Source organism: Kwoniella botswanensis, chromosome 1 (genome assembly GCF_036426115.1).
Source record: "Kwoniella botswanensis chromosome 1, complete sequence".
Classification (NCBI taxonomy): Eukaryota; Fungi; Basidiomycota; class Tremellomycetes; order Tremellales; family Cryptococcaceae; genus Kwoniella; species Kwoniella botswanensis.
This window is the reverse complement of record NC_088599.1, coordinates 7643754-7663559: the sequence shown is the minus strand read 5'-3', so window position 1 is coordinate 7663559 and position 19806 is coordinate 7643754. Positions and strand designations below refer to the sequence as shown.

Genomic DNA, 19806 nt, shown 5'->3' with positions numbered 1-19806 from the left:
CTACTTACAATAGGGAGCGATGGAGTAAAAGGGTAAACTGTCACTTGGAAGAGATTCATTGGCACCAATACTAGCATACCAGTCGAAATCCACTCACTACGAGTGGCGCAAACCACCATGTATGGCGGGACTGGTGTTAGTGTTCCGGTCCAGATATCTCGAAATAAGTGCTTACACCTTGCTCATTGACGATGAGGGTGCTTGATGTCTTATCGAAGATCCTGACTGGAAAAGGAAGGGAGAGAGTGGCAGTCCTCGATCCATTTACAGGGATGATGGTTGCCTCATTGTAGAGCAAAGGGTGAGGGGGAAATGTGACTGGTCTTGCTGATGGACAGACCGCTCTTTGAATGGGTGCGTTCGCTGGCCAAGTGAGTGATGGTGAGTGACGCGAAGGTAATTCATCTCCGAGAGACCCTTTACAGACTCACTGGATTCGACCTGAGCACGAGAAGGAATGAGCTTTCCCAGGCTATTTGGCATCGCCGGCCCTAAGCCCCTGGAAAGTCGTTCCGCATTAGTCAAGATATTGTTGGAATGTCGACCATCCCTTTGTTGATGATTCTCGATAGGAGTACCGAAAACCCCGAGGGTTGTCCAGGTTACAGCTGCGATGTGGAATAGCAACATCTTGTGAGGGTAAATGGATATGGGTAATGATCGTGGTCGTGAAGATGTCGCAAAACAAAGATGGCAACAGGAAATCTGGTAGAAAACGCAAGTAATATACACTTCTTTTGCCGCCTGTGTACTTTGATGCCCGAAGAATCGTATGCTCTTGGCATCCTGGGTCACGCCATTTTCTTGTTGGATGATCTGATAAGAGACGATCTCTGCCTTAGAGAATAGCTTTCCCAGTAGAGTTCAGTCATCACGGACCATAATTTTTGGGTCATCTGACCTGTTGTGGCGGTGCGCACATGAGAAGCTGACGAAGGATCGCCTGATCAGAAACATTGCTGCGCACAACCTCATGTGGGCTGACTAACATAAGTTATAGTCCACATAGTTCGTTACATCTCCTGTGGATACTAAGGTAAGATTGAAACTATCATGTACGTGAATTTCAATTTCCAACTATCAGAAACTAACGTGTTATGACGATCTCAGGCGTTTTGACGGCGATACATATCGAATAACTTATCAAATCTGGTCTGATAGTATAGCGATCCATTGCAACGCAGCATTCGCGTATGGCGTATATGGGGCTTCATCAACGATTTTACCGCGAGTGACCCGATATGTGAACCATCGATTGGGTATCGCTGAGCTGAGGCGAACAATAGATCTATTACACTCTTCAAACACCCGCTTGGTGATACGTGTAATATGACGAAGTGGTCGGATCAGCAACGAGAGATTCTGCCACCATAGGGGTACAACGTGCATCATTTAATGGTACGTATCTTCAGCGAGAAACCGATGCTGATCTTCCGAATAGATTTGCACACTTCTTATACGCAATACGAGTATAATACACCTGGCACAGGGTTCGAGGAACTCATACTTGCCTTCGACACGTCTTGTGTGGGTAGATACTTCGTCGTTTAGCAGTTACCGAGGGGATTTGATACCGTAGGAATTCTCAATGTTTCGTGTGCGATATAAGCATCTGCTATGAACCGATATGTCGATTGTTATCCTATGATATCGCGGTCGCTGCGATTGCAGGCCTTCTCGATTAGCGACTCGAATCGTTTACCCTGCTTTTGTAATATCCCGAGTGGACGTTCCTGGTCTAATCCTTTTCCAGCGATCATGTCAACACAACAAATCATTTGCAGAAGCAGTTATGTCCAATTTCTCAGCTGATTCATGACATGAATTTTGATCTCACTTGCGGCGCAGCTCGGAGCTGATGTCTCGTCTAGATTGTGAAGCTGATGATGGCCATTTGGATGAGGATCTTGCCAGTCTGAAGAGCGGCAGAAGATCAGAAAGCTTCTTTTCTGTTGTCTACGCTCGCTCTAGCCTTAACGTTCCGTTCCGATTCCGAATGACCCTGAGCATATTTATCCATTTGTTTGGGTGTCCTGCTTTGCAAATCGATTTCCACGAAGCTCATTAGGTGCCTATGCTTGCAAATAAGACCGGGGCCAGACTCAATTCTATAGCTTGATGCATTCTATATGATATCACCGGCGTTAGAGAGAAGACTGTGCTTTTGTTGGCGGATGCACGCGACCTTCCCCGCAAACGGACTGTCCGGCAGGACTACGGAAAATCAGGGTTTGGAGGGGATCCAATCGAAGGGATTTGAAGGTACGGTGTAAACAAGACTCACTTAAAACTCTTTGGACAAGACGTTTTGGGTAGTTTACACCCATTGAGTTTACATAGTGCAAGGGTCCTTCTGCCAGACCACATTATGTCTGAGCTGCTGAGATGATCAACCGAGAGATTCCGTCAATTGACCATCCATTCATTTGCGGTGATGACAATGGGACCATGCACACTGATATGACAGAATGAGCACTCATCCCCATTCATGACTTCATCTCCTACGCTACATACACACACATCTTTGAGATATACAGCAGCAATTCATATACTGTACCAGGTTCTGATCGAGCGAACAGCAAGATTCAACGTAAACAGCGCGTTGATCAAGTTACCAACCTTACGCAAAGTCCGGTTCCCGTTTGGTCCGACCGAAATTCTTGGTTTGAAAACCAAACAAAGAAAAGACACCAATTCGATCTCACTTCAGAGCTGGAATCGACATCTGTGCATCTGTCTCCCAGTCGTCTGACCTGGTGCTATCCATCAAACAGTGAGCATCCTTTCTTTGTTGGTCTTAGCTGGTGCCCCCCTATAAGTGACAAACAGCGCATTGACTTGAACCTGGGGGTGGCGTTTTCAACAAAGGAACCCAATAAGATCATCAGCTGACCTCCATTTTGGATGTAAAAGATCAGAAACAAATAGGACATAAAGCAAACATTTATATAAATATCACAAAGCCTCAGCCCCCTTTCCCCAACTCAACCCTCGACACTTCTAAAAGTTTCATATTCAGCCCGGATTTCTATACTCGGACAAAATGTCAACAATGGCTTCTCCCCCAACAGCGCCATCGCAGCAACTGTTAGAAAGAGCATCTTCAAGACCATCCTTGACTCCTTCATCATCTTCCACCGTTGAAGACTCGCAAGACTCACAATTACAACTCAATCAGGTCGCATCGTCCAACGAAGATACAGAGACTTTGATCACTCCTATCGACCCTCCTTTGTTGCAGGTTTCCATTAAAAACGGCGCCATTCCTATCAAAATCGAATCGACCATTGACGAAGCATTAGAGCATCCCAGTCCAGTGAAAGAAGTAAAGAAAGGAAGACTGAATTTAAGTAAATCGATGCAGACTCTAAGGAAAAAGAAAGGCGGTGAGAAGGGCAGGGAGAGGGCATCGAGCGTAAGCGAAAAGTGAGTTAAACTCAATATCCTCCCGACCACAGTGTCATGCGGCTGTGATAGCTTACCAGTCACGACTGCTTTCATTAGGACCACTCCTGTCCCTTCTCTACCAACTGTATCGGAGAAAGCAGCTGCCCCGCAAACCAAACCATCTGCGCCGGCACCTGTGTTGGTCAGACCACCCATGCCTACCAAACAGTCATCAGGATTCTCATCTTTCCTCCGTAAACTCACTGGAAGGTCCGCTACAACTTCCCCCGCTGTTTCTGACAAAGCAATAAAGGAGGACAAATCAGCCACTTTGGCCAAAAGGAAGACTATGGCATTCAGCGGGTCGAACAAACCTACTTTATCCAGAATCGATACTTCTAAGAATGATAGAGGACCAGTGTCGGCCATATCGAAAATCAGTCAAGCTCCTTCCGAGAAACAGCTGGTCGACTCACCTCTACCTATCACCCCTGTAGCTCCAGCGGTAAAGGAGACAGACCCTCTCAAGATCCCTCTACCGCCTTCTCCCATTTCCGAGTTCGTCCCTACTTTACCGCCTGGTGCTGCTCCTCCTATCGATTTTACCGCTTCCCCCGCACCTACTCCAGCTAAGCAGTCGACAGTGACCAAGAAGAAGGCAGAGGGCATGTTGAGTCTTGAAGGATTCGAGTTTGATGAAGAAGAAGATCAACCTGAACCTCCCATCCTTGCTCCAGTGATAGATACCACTACTGCTTCTCCGAAGAAAGAAGATACCGAATCGCTTGATGTTGTCAAGCCTCTTGCTCCTATCAAAATACCCGCTAGGATCGACACCAACGGTCCAGCATCAGCCAACAGTGTCAGATCTTCCGTTCTGTCCTCTTCAGCAGAGACCAAGATCGTCACACCCCTTGCGAACTCTTCGAGTCCTCCCATTCCTGCACCTCAGGTACGTAAAGTGTCGCCTACATCTTCCAACCCTCCTACTGGCCTTTCGCCAGAGAAGATATACGAAGGGATCAAATTGGCTGGATCGAGTCCACCTCGAAAGGCACCTGTAGGAACTGGATCAATGGGTGATCTGGGTAGGAAAGAAAGTAAATGGAGGAAATCAGTGATGGGTCTATCTGACGTGAGTATCTCGTTCCCCTCCTAACATATCAGCACTGATGTCGGATTTCTTGGGAAATGTAGAAATCCAAAGCACCAGCATCAAAGAGACAATCAGCATTCCCTCCTCCAACTTCCCACGACGCCTACCAAGCGCAACAAGCACGTATAGCGAAGAATCGACAGTCTTGCGCACCTACCTTACACTCTTCAGCTTCGATAGCAGCTGCTGCAAGAGGTCAGATGACGCATATGAAATTGAGTAAAGATGAACAGGATATGGCGGAGACTTTCTTCATGTCTTAATCGACTGCTTACACATTGTATGAACCGTCCGACCTGTGTTGTTCTGCTGTGGATCTTTGGGCTTTTTCGTTCTTGTCCATCTCATATTGTTGTTTGCTGCTTGTGCTTGTAAAACTTGTATAGAATAATATTTATATATCTAGTCATTATATATACCTTGGACGTTATCCATCAACTTACCTTTGTAAATCTGTATATTCCTATAGCAACATAACAGTATATACACGCATCCATGCACTGCTTTCCCTTTGTTCGACCAAGGGTGTGATCCGCAGGATATCACCGAATGTCAGGAGTACGAAGTTGACTCCCTCATTACGCATGTGGATGAAGTGAAGCTGTGCGACTCCAATTCAATCAAGATATCAACGGGGTTCTCCGAATCCCACCTAGTCAAGGCCGTCGATGCCCCAGCGCGTCAATACGAGTACTCGGTTGAAGTCAACTTATATATGCTGTAGCGAACCGCTCTTCCGATACAATACATCCTGTCTTTCCATACACTTACAATCCCGGTGCCTTCGACCAAAACACCGTTTTCCTCATCCAGATAAAGACTTATCTCGACCTACACTCTCGCACGTGCCATTTGTGATAACAATCATATCTTCGACATTTCTCCTAGCCAAATTACAGCATCTTCAACATGTCAAGCCGCTAATGCCCATACATCTGACAAGCACTAGTGTAATTGATCACAGCGGTTCCGTGACAACCATGTGATGCTATCATTATAGACCATACCTGTCCACATCCAGCGGATTTCTGGCCTACCTCGCTCAACTTGATATAAGCACGTTCGTATCATGCCTAGCTCATCTGTCTAGTCATTTGTTATCTATGATTAACCATTCGTCATCGACTTTCGAACGTGTATCCAAAATATAAGCAATCCATCCGAAGCTGATGAATCTTCAATATCTCATTGGTCGAGGAACACGATGCTGGACTACTAGTTTTTCAAGATATAGGATATAAGATGAGATGAAGACCAAGATGGGACCATTATGTCTCGAGCCAGTTAATCATCCTCTGATATACCCAGGAGATCGATCCTACAATGTTAGCTGTCCTACTCCTTTCACTCGCTAGTCCCGCCGTGGCGTCCATCATCCACAATAGGGCATATGATTCCCCTTCCTTCCGGGCTCCTCAACTTGCTACACCCCGAGATGCCGTCCGAAGGAATCATAAGCGATGGGAGTACTATGACGGACAAGTCGAGTTCCCTTATAATGTAGCTTCTGGTGATCCTGGTACGTTATCTTCTCATTAGTTGTGAATACCCTGTAATGACATTGAGTGATTGGGCAGAATCCGATTCGGTGATCCTTTGGACCCACCCTATACCCACTACGAACGACTCCCGTCCGATATGTCTCGAGTACCAAGTGTCCCAATCCAATGACTCCTGGTCAGAGGGGGATATCATAACCTCTGACCAAGTTTGGACTACCCCAGAGGTCGATTATTCCTACAAGGTTGAAGCAAAGGGATTACAACCCAAGTCGACATATTACTATAGATTCGCAAATTGTGCCGACAAAGATAATGTCTCGCCGGTCGGTAGATTTTTGACTACCCCTGTTGAGGATGACGATGAGATTGACAAATTGTCTTTCGCGTAAGTGACGAGCGGTAGAATAGTAACAGCCGAGAGTAATGATTATGGCTAATATATCATGTAGCGTTTTCTCATGCTCGAACTATCCCTTCGGGTTCTTCAACGCTTATGGGAATGCTGCTGCGCGAGATTCAATCGATTATGCTGTCCATGTCGGTGATTACATCTACGAATACAGGGGAGATGGTTGTGATGATGAAAATGCTTGTTATGGTGATGGGAGGGATATGTCAGTATAATATCTCCAACATCGTCGTCTCAGTGACATATAAAGCGGTCATACTGATACTTCTGAATCGAACCCACAGTGGTCGAGTACCAGAGCCCAACCGCGAACTGTTTCTCTTGGAGGATTATCGAACTCGATACAAGCAATATCGAAGTGATCCTGACTTACAAGCTCTCCATGCGAGTCACGCTTGGCAACTTGTTTGGGACGATCATGAAGTTGCAGATAACAGTTGGAAAGCCGGTTCGGCAGATTCCAACGATACCATTGCTGGAACTCAGTACAACACCTCGTTCACACAGAGAAAGGCAAACGCCGTCAAAGCGTATTTCGAATGGCTCCCCATAAGAACGGTAAGTACATGCGGCATGCCCGGATGGACAGCAAACTCTCAGATGATGCTTACGATGTGGGTGAATGGTCACAGGTTGAAACCGATGACGCTCTGAGAATCTGGAGAAGCTTCCAATTCGGCACTCTCGCGGATCTATTCATGCTAGACACTAGACAATATAACAGAGATCTGACCGATGTTTATTACAACAGTGATTACGCTCCATGTTGTTCCATCAAGATTCTCTCGCTAATGGATTGCTTTGTTTCCCCCGTCTAGCTAATGACGTTAAAGCTATCCAAAATGAGGAAGCCCGATCTCTCATGGGCGGAAGACAAGAGAACTGGTTCTACAATGGTTTGAAGAACTCTTCGCAAAGAGGCGCCCAATGGAAGATCGTCGGCCAACAAATCGTTTGTAAGTGTGCTCCTTATCCCTCTCATTCCTATTGTCAGACGCTTGTGTAAGGTGTTGATCAGCCTCTTCACCAATAGTTGCCAATTTGGTATCGGACAATGTGGATGCTTGGGACGGGTACAAAGCCAACCGAAGAAGAGTCCTCGATACAATAAGTCAGAATAACATCGACAACGTGCTCATCCTTTCTGGAGATTCTCAGTAAGTCTCACTCCTTCCGTGTCTTTCTTGAAAACCCACCCAGTCTTGCCTGCAGACGTTGAAACGTACTGAGCTGACATCTGACTTGGTAATCTAGTGCCAACTGGGTATCTGATATCACCTATGATGAGAAAGATGGATACAACACCGTGACAGGCGATGGTTCATACGCAGTCGAATTTGCTGGTACAGCAGTCTCTTCTCCTTCCTCGTTTGGCTATAATCATAGTGAGTTCTACCAAATCAAGACGCGCAACCGTCAGCTTGAAGTCAATCAAAGACTAATGCGGCTCTATCCCCTTTCAAAGCTGCCAACAAACCTTTACCTGCTGAAACGTACATCCAAACTGCCCAAAAGCTAATCAACGCCACGGGTAACGAGGAGCTCCAATGGACCGAAGGTGCTACTAGAGGATATTGTGAGGGCACTGTACCACATCTCCAACTCAATGCATGATTGCTGATCGCAGATGCAAATGGGGCATCCGTAGTCGAACTTCACCTTACCCGACAAGATGCCACAGCTGTATACTACGGTATCGACGATGTCCGTACTCATTCCTCTGATGAGCGGGTTCTTGCTACTTTCGTAGTTGAGGACAAAACCAATAAGCTCAAGAGACCCGTAGCTGATGGAAACGTGACCGGGGGCGTCTTAGCCAAGAGAGGTTGAGCCAATGTCTCATCCCGGCGGAATGGGCAAGTTGTTTGAGCGATTCAAGGCAAGGAGAATGAATGATTATATCTATAACAATAAGTATATTACATATAATAAAAGCTGCGGAGATCAGCAGCAGAGATACAGATTTTGGTGATCAAGAGATATAATGTCATGCATCTAGATCTATCTTTGGTAGATCTGTGCTATGAGGGGGTGGCGTCGATGAGAAGAGAAGTCCATCGGAAGAAGAGTAAGAAGAGTGGAGGTCAGTGCGAAGGCGCGAACAATAAAACCAACAGACTACATCATAAGGCATACTACCATACTATACACTCCATTCTTCTTGTCAAACCAGCATGACACTATCATAGGTCGAATCAGTTTTACTGTACATACACCACTTGGGAATTATATCCACAACACCGAAAGCACGCTAAAGCGACTGACAAACTCGTGCCGAGTGCAAACTAGCACACACAGCCCATTGTTCGTCAAACGGATCAACTTCTTCCACTGTGCACTCCTCTCCTGGCCCGTCGCCTGGCCTATACCTCTCAAATTACAGCTCATCTGCCTATATATATCACAAAGAGAAAACCAAGATGAGGTCTATAATACGACGTATACTCGAAACTCCCCCGAGGATACGTATAATGTTCGTCTCAATCCTCTTCCTCCTCTCCATCTTCCTCCTCCAACCATTCCACTCTTCAGCTATCCCATTCTTTTCTAAACAAGAGGACAACTTCGCAATATATCAGAATATCAACTATACCGTATCGAATGATGGCAAAGTACAGAGTCGACCTAAGAGGGTAGCGATCGTGGGTGCCGGTGCAAGTGGGAGTGCGGCTGCGTTCTTTCTTAAACGGGCAGCTAGGATTGTAGAGGCTAGATTAGGGGTTGAGGAAGGTAGTAGGTTAGGCGAAATTGTGGTTTTTGAGAAAGAGGGGTATGTTGGTGGAAGTGAGTCTCACTTTCGATTCTTCTTGATTTCTTGATGCACTCCAGATCTTCTCATACAGCACTGTGACGATTATGGTACAATATCATCAGGATGTCGATGGATCTATCTCATCCTGATACAGTATCTTTAATCCGGAACAAAGCTCACGCAATGATCTAATTCCTTAGGAACAACGACAATCCACCCTCATAGCGATCCACGACTACGTGCTCAAGAATTGGGTGGAAGCATCTTTGTAGAATCTAATCGGAATATGATGAAGGGAGTAGACGTAAGTTGTATCTCATTCATGATTCAAATAGTATTTAGCGGAGTCTTACACGGTGAACTGCTTGAGATCATGTTGATGGCCTCTCTCGTAACCTGAACGAGCGATCGCTGACCTTCAGCTTACTTATACTTAGTACTTTAATCTCACTCTGATCAATCCTGATATGGCTGAATCAGGTATAGGTATATGGGTGAATCATCATAATGCCAACTAACATACATGGATTATTCTGCTGATTCATCCTTCTGGCGTTAGGACGGGGAGAAATTCCTCTTCGAGACAAGCGCCTCTTTTTGGATAGACTCCGCCAAGGCTTTATGGAGATATGGACCTTTATCACCTTATCGAACAAAGTCAGCCGTCGCCAAATTAGTCAACAATTTCCTTAAGCTGTATGATCCGTCTCATCTATCTCAGAGAGGACCAGTCGGAGGTATATCGGAACTCGCGGAAGATTTGGGGTTGGGTAACGAGTATACCACGAGGACGGGCGACGATTGGGCAAAGAACGTAGTGGGTGTTAATCGGAAATGGTTAGGAGAGATCTGGGAGGGATCGACAAGAGTCAATGTGAGTACTGCCAGCTTCATCCTCACACAAGTGGTAGGCCCAAGCTGATGCGCTGTGTGATGCAGTACGCCTCTGATATGGATCATATCCACGCGCTCGGAGCGGGCGTCTCAATGGCTACTGGTGGAGCTTCACAGGTCGAGGGAGGTAATTGGCAGATCTTCAGAGGGATGCTGGATGATAGTAAAGCCAAAGTACATCTTGGTACAGAGGTGAGTGACTACCATTAATCATCCAATAGTCATATACATCATATATCAATTTCGATTGATCCCATCCATGATTGACGCATTGCTAACGATTTAGCATGTCCCTTCCGTGTACAGGTATCCGAAATCATTCCACTTGACTCAAAGGACTCCCCTCAATTCATCATCCAATCCAATAAAACGCAACTTAACGATGATGAACCATTCGATGCTGTATTCTTCGCTGCACCATGGCACTCATCGCCAATCTCCAAGAAGCTAGCAGCGAATTTCGTTTCCCCCATTCCGTAAGTCTCACCCCTAAATATCATACCACATCATTTGATGACCTAATAATGCAATGTTTAGTCACCAGCCATATGTCCGACTACACGTTACGTACTTTACCACCACCCAACCTCATCCGCTCCCATCCTTCTTCGGTCTATCCGAAGACAGCTATATACCGAATGCAATCTTGACTTCCGGACTGACTTCGAGAATCCAGTCAATCCCTCCACCGAGATTCCAGTCGATCTCATGGCATGGCGAAGTCTTACCTGGTTCAGGTGAATATGCGGTCAAGATCTTCTCTCTTACCAGACTGAGCGATCGGTTCATTCATAAATTGATTGGTGAAGAACCAGGTTGGCTAGTAAGGAAAGAATGGGATTCTTATCCCAAACTTAAGACTACTTCTTCCTATGCGCCTGTGGAACCTATTAGGGGATTACATTATCTTGCTGCTCAGGAGGCTTGGATATCTACGTGAGTTGCCCTTTGGTCATATAAGTAAGAGATCTCGCATTGCAGTAATTGCTGACTTTGATGAGCCGTCGGTAGGATGGAAACTCAAACTGTATCAGGGCGAGAAGCGGTAGCTCGATTAGTGAGTGAATGGTGGGGATTAGGTCTAGGCGAATGTGAGAATGGCGATAGTTGGGATTGGACTTGCTCCAATTGACTGACCCGAGCATCAGAATTTGGGGAAAAAGTTATTGAGATCTGGCTTTCTTTGATGATGGTGTTGGGTGTTTGTAACATAGTGTAGCATAGATACTGAAGCCTTTCAGTTAACGTAATATCTATAAGTTAGATGATCGAATGACCATTGATGACTGATGCTTGTTTGTTCGTTCACGATTGCATTAATATGTCAATCTGTGCATCAACGGTTTCGTTTGTCTACAACCGTATCGGTCCTGCAAGCATCTTCGATGAACACCTGGGTTTCTGTCTGTGTCCACTCCGTATGAACGAGTGTCAGTATATTGAGGAACATACGTCGATACGACCATTCTTTGTGTTGTGCATGTGAATTTTCATCTACTTTCTATCCTATCCTCTCCTATATGTGCTCCACCATCGATGATACATCTTCCTTATGAAACTGCGTTGATGCCATTTTTGATCTTTTCGTCTGTCGTCACTGACTACTAAACCTATACCAATCTCTTACCTTCCTTCTCTGCATTTCTCTTGATCAGCTCCTTGAGCTCATTCCCTTGTACGTAACCATAACTGTCCTTCCTCAAATCCACTCCAACTACTTTATTCACACCTACTTTCTCTTCTGGTACTTTCTCAGCATGGTCTATTATACCTGTCGTTCCGGGTACTACCGACACCGATTCATGAGTTTTGACAGTCTGTTTCACGGGACTACCATTATCAAGTATCGATGAAGCGGAAGAGGGTGTTTGTGTTTCTTCTGATAATCGTTTGATAGCATTTTCACCAACTTGATATATGTCTTTACCGACCAGTTCCCAATCTGTCGATCTAACGCCGGAAACTAGATTGGTGAGTGTAGCGTTCCATCGCTGTTTGACTATCTCTCCGAAAGAGGGTTGATACGGTGATGAAGAAGATGGTCCGATAAGTGAGGAAGGTGCAGGTGGGGTTATGGGTTCGAAGGAATTGGAGAGGAGTAAAGAGGAGTTGTGCAATCTGTAAAATAATGTACAATTCAGCAAATAAGTTCAAGGTCACGATAATGATAGTAATGGTTAAAACTTACTCTGATCTCAATCCAGCAGTCGATTCTCTCAGAGAAGTTGACAAGGTATAGTATACAGCTGCGGAAGCTAGTATACCTGATCCAGTTCCCAAGATGAAGCCTGACATTTTGATTGACTGATTCTGAATCAGTAGTCTGCAATGTACTCTACAAGAAGAGGGAATGAAGAATGCACGGGAAGGTCGAAGCGGAAGGAGAGGGAGGGAGAGGATCCAAGTGGGAAAATGAAGATGTCATCGTTTTTGGTGCGAGGCAAATAGCGTGGTTGACACGTGGAAACACTCGACCGTCAACCGAGAAAGATAAGTTGATAAGTTGAGTCAAAGTAGATACAGATACAGACAGATGCGAGTCAAGTTGGCGAGTTCGTACTTGACTCAAATAATACTGGATGAGATCTGCTGATCTCTAACACACCTTTGCTCAAGTGTAATCTTTCGTCCAGCATCTCTCTCGACTCTCAGCCATCCTCGATCATGTCCACATCGACACAGCCAACCACCCTCGAACCTTCCCATGCGGACAGTACGCCGTCAATCACTCCTGCCAACGCCCCGAGAGATACAGCCACTGCTATGACCTACGTGACTCGTCTAGGTACTCCCTCCGATGCTGAGCAGATCTCAAAGCTAGTAGGAACCACCTGGTCAGATCTATTCGGATGGTCAGTCTCACCTCAAGATTTAGATACATATATCAACATCACTCTCTCACCATCAAGCTTCGAGTCGGAACTTGCACAAAGCGATAAACATTATTTCATCTGTGCCGCTTCATCATCTTCGAACGATATCCAAGAAGAGATATTAGGTGTCGCTCAACTAGTGCAGAATCCTACGCCGCCCATGGACATACCCAATTCAATCGAATTACAAAGATTGTATGCCCACCCTTCAACACATGGTACGGGACTTGGTCAAATGCTAATCACCAAATCGAAGGAGAAGGCCAGAGAGTTAGGGAAGAGTAAAATATGGTTGGGTGTATGGGAAGGCAATGAGAGAGGGAAGAGGTTTTACGAGAAGATGGGTTTCGAGACAGTAGGGGAAAAGGTGTTTTATGCGGGGGAATCAAAGAGGAGGGATCTTATCATGTGTATAGAAATTTGATGTACAGTTATCCAAGGGGACCAAGAAATGGAGTGGACTAGTTGAATCATGTAGACTTGATAGAACGTAGAGGATCAAGATGATCGATGGACATTGTATAATACAGTATCTCAGAATAGAGCGATTGGCTGTATAACATACTGTACTTGCTCCCATGTTCTCAATGCTTCAGAATCATTGTTGTGATTGCTAAATCATTGTCTCGCAGACGCATTGAAACACAAGTATATACCTTGTTACATTATCTATGCATGAATCAAAACCATGATCATTATGAATATTCTCATTTTTGTGTTTGCCCAAGTCATTCACCCCGTTCTACATCTCAGGCATCTCACCACCTGGACCTTCCTCCCCGCCCATAGTCTGTACACCACCTCCTGCACCAGCTTCTTCTCCTGGTCTCCTGGCGGATACGATATCGTCTACACGAAGTAACAATGTGGCGGACTAGCATCAAGCACCAAACATCATCAGCATCGTTTTTAAAAGGGTACGCAAACGTGGTGTTCCGAGAAGAGCACATCGAAGCTTGGACTCACCTCGATAGCAGTCTTTAAAGTTTGGATCTTGACAGAAGCAGATTCCAACAGTCCATATTCCTTCATATCTGTCACCTTTCCAGTATCACCATCTACACCGAACATGTGATGACCCTCAGCGTGTTTAGCCTATAGTGAGCGAAGATGAATGGCAAATCAGCATACTCCCTCATACTTGTATGTCTAGATGGGTACCAGACTCACTCTCAACTCAGTCAATGTCCTAATAGCATTCCCTCCGCAATTCTGCACCAGCGTCCTTGGGATGACCTCCAAAGCTTCCGCAATAGCCTTGTAAGGTGCTCCAGCAACACCAGGAAGTAATCTCGCTTTCTCATCCAAAGCTACCGAAATGGCCATCTCGGTCGCACCTCCTCCAGGAGCTAGGATAGGGTTGAACACCACGTTTCGAGCTACTGACATCGCATCTGCGAGGTTTCGATCTATCTCATTGAGGATATCTTTGGATGGTCCTCGGAGGAGGATGGTACATGCTTTAGGGTTTGAGCATTTATCAAGGAAGGTGAAGTATCTAACACATATGCGAGGACAATCAGCATTAAGCGATGAAAGACCAGTAATTGAAGGAGGGATTTGAGGAGAAAGCGAAGAGAGGGACAGAATGAAACTCACTCGTCACCCAACTTCTCAATATGGAACAAACCACACTGCGTACCAACATCGCTATCCCTCAGATCTTCGACTCGGTTGACGATAGTAGCTCCTACAGCTCTAGCGATACGGTTGTTATCTGACTTTCGTACTCGTCGGATAGCAGTGATGTTTGCTTTGAGGAGGTAATGTTGAGCGAGGTCTACGTGAATGCAATGAGAGCATCAGTACCGTAACTCAATCAAATGATACTGTAGGGCACATATCCCTATACTCCAGGGATGGCGAAAAGGAGGTCAAGTCCTTGGGAATGACTAATTACTCACCGGAAACACCTTTCTCTGTAAATACCAAATCCGGTTTAAATTCGATAATCTTCTCACACATCGATTTGATCTGTTCTTCTTCAATTTGTAAAATCCTATTCCAATCTTTTTCATTCTGAATTTCAATGTTCGTTTGAGATTCACCCTTCTTGTATTCTAATGGACAATCCAACAGTACGATTCGAGGATTTTCAATTTTTCTTCTCATCTTGGGATGAGTGACATCTTTATTTATCATCACACCACTTAATACTCTAGATTCCTCAATTTCACCTCCTGGAACTTTCTCAACTCTCGCATATCGCTTGATATCTACCGTCTTGATATTCAAGCTCTCCGATTTACCCTCGGCGCTACCGCCAACTAAGCCATTTTCAGATTCAGCTGTGACTGCTACTGTCCTAACTGCTTGTAAGGCCAATGAACACATCAAGTCTGACCATCTAGAAGAGAATTTGGTACCGATAGAGGTCTTGATGAGGGCCATCATCTCTGATTCGGATGAGATGTCGACAGGGATGGAGATCTTCTGGATAGTTTCGAGAGCATCGTTAAGAGCTTGTTTGAATGCTCGGATGATGACGACGGGGTGGATGTGCCTTTCGAGGAGTGGGAGGGAGTAGGCAAGGATTTCACCGGCTGAATTAGGAAACATTATTGTTAGTCAGTATAAGTGCGATTTTCGGTAAGATTTGTCTTTGTTATGTGTTTGTATACAGGACCTGTGTCGCAACTAGAACTCCGTACTCACCAAGGATAATCACACTGGTCGTACCATCACCAACTTCCTCATCTTGAGTTCTCGAAAGTTCAATCATTGATTTAGCAGCGGGGTGAGCTACATCGATTTCTCGTAAGATCGCATGACCATCGTTAGTCAATCTTTATAGCAAGCAAAGATCAGTTGATGTTCTCATCATTGGCTCGCGGCAGAGGATGATGGAACTGACAAAATACCACCCATAGGATCCAAAATCATCTTCAACATTGCTTTGGGACCAAGACAAGTTCTGATCACATCGGCGACAGTCTATACAAGCACAGTAGCGGGATGAGCCAACATTCATTAGTTTCGTCTGACGTTCAAGCTCACCTTTGCGGCTACGATATTGGCAGTTTGAGCTTTTCGACCTGATTGACGCTCAGGCCCGGTGTCTGTAAAGAGCGTTGAGTCAGCTATAGTAGACAAGGGTCAAGGGGCTGAGCCGTTCGCTACAGGGGTGTCTGCACTTCCACTCACTCATCACCATGACAGGTACTCCTCCAGGCATAGCCATTCTGATGGTCTTTCTAATGTGAGCGATGGAAGGATGTAGAAGGTGGAGGTGGTTTGAGGGTGGTTTGAAAGCTGGTTTCCGACCGTGTAGACCTAAGATGCAGAGTTGACGCTAGCAGCTGGTTGTAGGTCTGGGGCGATCGCTGTGGATGTGACTGAGAGTGAAGTTGGTTGAGAAGTATACAGCTGCTTCTAGTGGTATGACTAAACTTTCTACAGATGGATGAGCTGAAATGTTCATCTCGAAATGTTCTGAGGGAGACACGGGCGCGTACGAAGGCCAGGTCAAAGTGATAACTTACCAGTGAATGCCACATCATGGTGGTATTTCAGCTATCCAACTGATTTCTTCGATAACATCACAGGTCAAAAGTCAGATGAATCCTATACTATCGAGCCATTGTTGGAAATCATACCACACCACCGACAGCAACACAATGCACCCCACATCACTAGTCCTGCGAAGATCGACCTGGAAAGGTGAGTTTTGTCATCCAAAATTGCATGATTTAGCTACTGGCTGTGAGCTGAATGTTTTTCTCTGATCATTACAGGTCCATTTTTCACTGCCTTCCCTAATCTCTCTCAACACCTTAAAAACAATACACCCATATTCACAAAATCGAGATCGTGCACGATCGTACCGAATTTCGTAGGACTGAAGTTCATGATCTACAATGGGAAGGATTACCTGCCTATAACTGTGACGGAGGAGATGGTAGGGCATAAGTTGGGGGAGTTTGCTAGTACAAGGAAAGCATGGAGTTATAGGTGAGTCCGATAGCTGTTGAGATGTTGACGGACGTCGTACGGGTAGATCGCTGGCATATCTCTAGGGGTGAAAGCAATAAGATTGAGTTGATTTGTAAACCCGAGAAGGGGTTGATATGGCAATGAGATGATATCATTGATTCATCGCTGACATACTTTTTTCCCATCTTAATAGGAAAACCAAGAATTAGTGATACTATACAACGCAACAGACAAAACGGAATCAGCAGGATACACATTCATATCCGATATCTATACCCAGCATATATGCAATATACCCTATCTATCTTCATCAGCCTCAAATATTGGGAAACATACCGGTAACGAAACTCATGGTGGTATATACGTTTCACAGTGAAACGGTCCTCTCGAACAGTACTTCCGATCAAGTTGATCCTGCGTGTACCGGACTTTCGACTCCTTTCTTGCTGCCCTGCACTAACAGGGGTGTTAGATGAGATCCTTTCATTCACTGATCCTTTGAGGTTGTACAATGTTGAAACTTTACTGGTGTGACAACATGTTTCGTACTTATCGCATCGCTTACACCATCAAGGAGAGAGTGAACATCGAGTCAAGTCCGCTAATGACCATCTCCCAAAACGACTATCAATATCATTTTATATAATCAATCAATATCATCTTATAGTGAAAACCTCCCGTTAGTAAAATACCCCTCCTACAAAATAAAAGCAAAAATACAGTACTAAAAACAATACACTCATTGACGGGAGTTCATATCACTAATACCATATATAAAATACCTCAGAACACAAGATAATCTTGTAACCAAACGCCAACAGATTATACCCTTAGCTGACTTGATCCGATCAAACAATGTCTATGTCCATGTCAATCAACGAATCCCTGAATTCGATAATCCTTCTCAGCTTAGTGCTCCTGCTTGCAACTCCCAAAAGTCTCGCTCAAACAATCACATCTGCGGCCTCAGGTCTCTCCAGTACTGGCGCTACTGATGACGATGGGATTGACGACACCGACAGCGATGATGCTGGGGAGGTAGATTGCGAGTATGATGGAAGCGTAAAGTGAGTTCTATTCATTCCTACCCGTGGGATAACCTGCTGATTTATCTGTCTTTTGGTGGATGTAGGAATTATCTAACCTGCGCGAAGAACAAGATCTCTACGTCAATGTTAATCGGTGCAGGTATTGGTATCACCCTGGGTATATTCGTACTATCTTTCCTTTGTATATGGTTGACCAAGAAGAAGAGACGAAGAGCCGCTCAACACAAAGATCAAGAACAAAAAGCCGACCAAGTTAGTAGTAATGGGGAAGATGGTAAGAATGTCGATCTGGTTGATTTGGAGAAAAACCAAAACCAATCTACGGAATTCTTCTACCCAAATGATAAGAAACATAGGAAACTTTCATTCGTTTCTGCGGTCGAGGAGGTTAAACCCAAAAAACCAAGTAATGATAACAAGAACAAATCATTCGAATTACTCGCTCCTCCCGCTCCCAAGCACAACAGGACGGCCTCGAACTCTTCCTCAATCTCAAACAGACCTACGATCCTTGAGAATGGTCCTACATCATTGAAACCCAAACCCTCAATACGGAAAGGAAGTAGAGATGAGTTATATAAATCCAAACCATTGAAACATGCTCCATCAACCAGAAGACCTAATCCGACTTTTCATAAACATATGAATCAAGTTTCGATCAATGGGAGTATACACGGCGTGGAAGATAGGCAGCAACGTCAACCAGCTTCAAAGTCAGGAGAGGGATCACCAGTACAACTCATGACTAAAAGGGAATTGGAAATTACTAATCCATCTCAATACCAATCTAGACACAGCTCTGCATTGGAGGTTCAACCTCCTCAACCTTCTCAACCACCTTTGAAGGATACCACCGACCGTGGTTCAGTCATACATTTACCTAAACCAACTTCTAGATCTTCCATACCTCAGCATCCCCCTGCTCCTCCGGCATACGCATTGGGTCCTCAACCCCCTCCTCCGTCCGCAAGCCAAAACTACCATTCGCATAAACCCCAAATGCCTCTGAGAGGAGCATCTCAGATGACCCTGGCGTTACCACCCGTATTGGAAGATGGCAAAGTATCTAAATCGCCTTCTGTATCTTCAAGACAATCTACTCTGGCTCCTCCCGCTGAGTCAGAAGATGCGGGAAGGAGTGGGACGTTCGGACCTGGTTTGATGAGTGTGGAGGGGGTGGAAAAGCAGGTGAACAATTCTTCTAAGGTAGATACGGATAGAGTGGATATCGTTGAAAAGGAGGTATCAAAGGATGATAAGCTATCACAAATCAAATATGAAGAGGTTGGTGGATCTCGAAAAGTGGACGAAGTGAAAGTGCCCAACATTACCAGTCCCGACTCTACAAGTGCACCTGCGCATACTTTGCATGATAATCAAAGACCTGTCGAATCACTTACGACCACTCCTGCGGAACCTACGCCGAAGGACATAGAAGCACCAAAAGAGGAATCAGACGGAAGTAAGAAACCCAAGAGTAGACGTGAGGAATTGAGACAAACTAATTTGATACCTTCATATTACGTCAAAACGAATGGCTTAAACTTTGACGACGAAGAAGAGGAAGAAGTACCGACAGTTGTAGATGGTGGAAGAAATGATAACGAAGTGAATGTAGACGAGAAGCAGCAACACATAGAGGTCAGCAAGGATCAAGAGACAGCCGAAAAAGAGAAAGAGAAAGAGAAAGAGAAAGAGAGGGAGGGGAAGGAGAGTTTACCCAATCCTTTTGATGCAGCTGAAATGCAAGGGACTAAGGGAAAGAAAGTACGATCAGAGCCGAAAGAAAAGAACGAGAAAAAGGCTAAATAAAAGAAGAGTAAGAAGAGTGAAGTAAGATCATAGAGCAAT

General features: G+C 45.1%; 9 protein-coding genes across 9 annotated transcripts; 6 read left to right on the top strand and 3 right to left on the bottom strand.

Moving 5' to 3' along the window:
• Positions 1-93: 93 nt before the first annotated feature.
• Positions 94-630, bottom strand: L199_002894 (uncharacterized protein; the record flags this gene model as incomplete). The annotated part of the gene is made up of 3 exons (XM_064888633.1): positions 94-96; positions 176-363; positions 432-630. 3 exons carry the CDS (start codon positions 628-630, stop codon positions 94-96), a joined length of 390 nt encoding a protein of 129 aa, XP_064744705.1.
• A 2413-nt stretch (positions 631-3043) lies between these two features.
• L199_002893 (uncharacterized protein) lies at positions 3044-4806 on the top strand (the record flags this gene model as incomplete). The annotated part of the gene is made up of 3 exons (XM_064888632.1): positions 3044-3426; positions 3505-4522; positions 4585-4806. 3 exons carry the CDS (start codon positions 3044-3046, stop codon positions 4804-4806), a joined length of 1623 nt encoding a protein of 540 aa, XP_064744704.1.
• A 1060-nt stretch (positions 4807-5866) lies between these two features.
• L199_002892 (uncharacterized protein) lies at positions 5867-8284 on the top strand (the record flags this gene model as incomplete). The annotated part of the gene is made up of 10 exons (XM_064888631.1): positions 5867-6062; positions 6121-6430; positions 6495-6659; positions 6739-7012; positions 7087-7204; positions 7273-7410; positions 7488-7611; positions 7709-7839; positions 7920-8030; positions 8103-8284. 10 exons carry the CDS (start codon positions 5867-5869, stop codon positions 8282-8284), a joined length of 1749 nt encoding a protein of 582 aa, XP_064744703.1.
• Positions 8285-8925: 641 nt separating this feature from the next.
• Positions 8926-11232, top strand: L199_002891 (uncharacterized protein; the record flags this gene model as incomplete). Its single annotated transcript, XM_064888630.1, has 8 exons — positions 8926-9238; positions 9407-9510; positions 9644-9700; positions 9766-10080; positions 10146-10292; positions 10407-10576; positions 10638-11036; positions 11112-11232. 8 exons carry the CDS (start codon positions 8926-8928, stop codon positions 11230-11232), a joined length of 1626 nt encoding a protein of 541 aa, XP_064744702.1.
• A 478-nt stretch (positions 11233-11710) lies between these two features.
• On the bottom strand, positions 11711-12395 carry L199_002890 (uncharacterized protein; the record flags this gene model as incomplete). The annotated part of the gene is made up of 2 exons (XM_064888629.1): positions 11711-12218; positions 12289-12395. The coding sequence occupies 2 exons, from the start codon at positions 12393-12395 to the stop codon at positions 11711-11713; spliced, it is 615 nt and encodes a 204-aa protein (XP_064744701.1).
• Positions 12396-12764: 369 nt separating this feature from the next.
• On the top strand, positions 12765-13397 carry L199_002889 (uncharacterized protein; the record flags this gene model as incomplete). Its single annotated transcript, XM_064888628.1, has 1 exon — positions 12765-13397. The coding sequence occupies one exon, from the start codon at positions 12765-12767 to the stop codon at positions 13395-13397; it is 633 nt and encodes a 210-aa protein (XP_064744700.1).
• Positions 13398-13715: 318 nt separating this feature from the next.
• Positions 13716-16154, bottom strand: L199_002888 (T-complex protein 1 subunit gamma; the record flags this gene model as incomplete). The annotated part of the gene is made up of 9 exons (XM_064888627.1): positions 13716-13847; positions 13940-14068; positions 14144-14471; positions 14573-14753; positions 14878-15516; positions 15629-15759; positions 15828-15907; positions 15971-16032; positions 16118-16154. The coding sequence occupies 9 exons, from the start codon at positions 16152-16154 to the stop codon at positions 13716-13718; spliced, it is 1719 nt and encodes a 572-aa protein (XP_064744699.1).
• Positions 16155-16590: 436 nt separating this feature from the next.
• L199_002887 (uncharacterized protein) lies at positions 16591-16928 on the top strand (the record flags this gene model as incomplete). Its single annotated transcript, XM_064888626.1, has 2 exons — positions 16591-16633; positions 16708-16928. 2 exons carry the CDS (start codon positions 16591-16593, stop codon positions 16926-16928), a joined length of 264 nt encoding a protein of 87 aa, XP_064744698.1.
• Positions 16929-17761: 833 nt separating this feature from the next.
• L199_002886 (uncharacterized protein) lies at positions 17762-19800 on the top strand (the record flags this gene model as incomplete). Its single annotated transcript, XM_064888625.1, has 3 exons — positions 17762-17973; positions 18039-19722; positions 19771-19800. The coding sequence occupies 3 exons, from the start codon at positions 17762-17764 to the stop codon at positions 19798-19800; spliced, it is 1926 nt and encodes a 641-aa protein (XP_064744697.1).
• Positions 19801-19806: the final 6 nt, after the last annotated feature.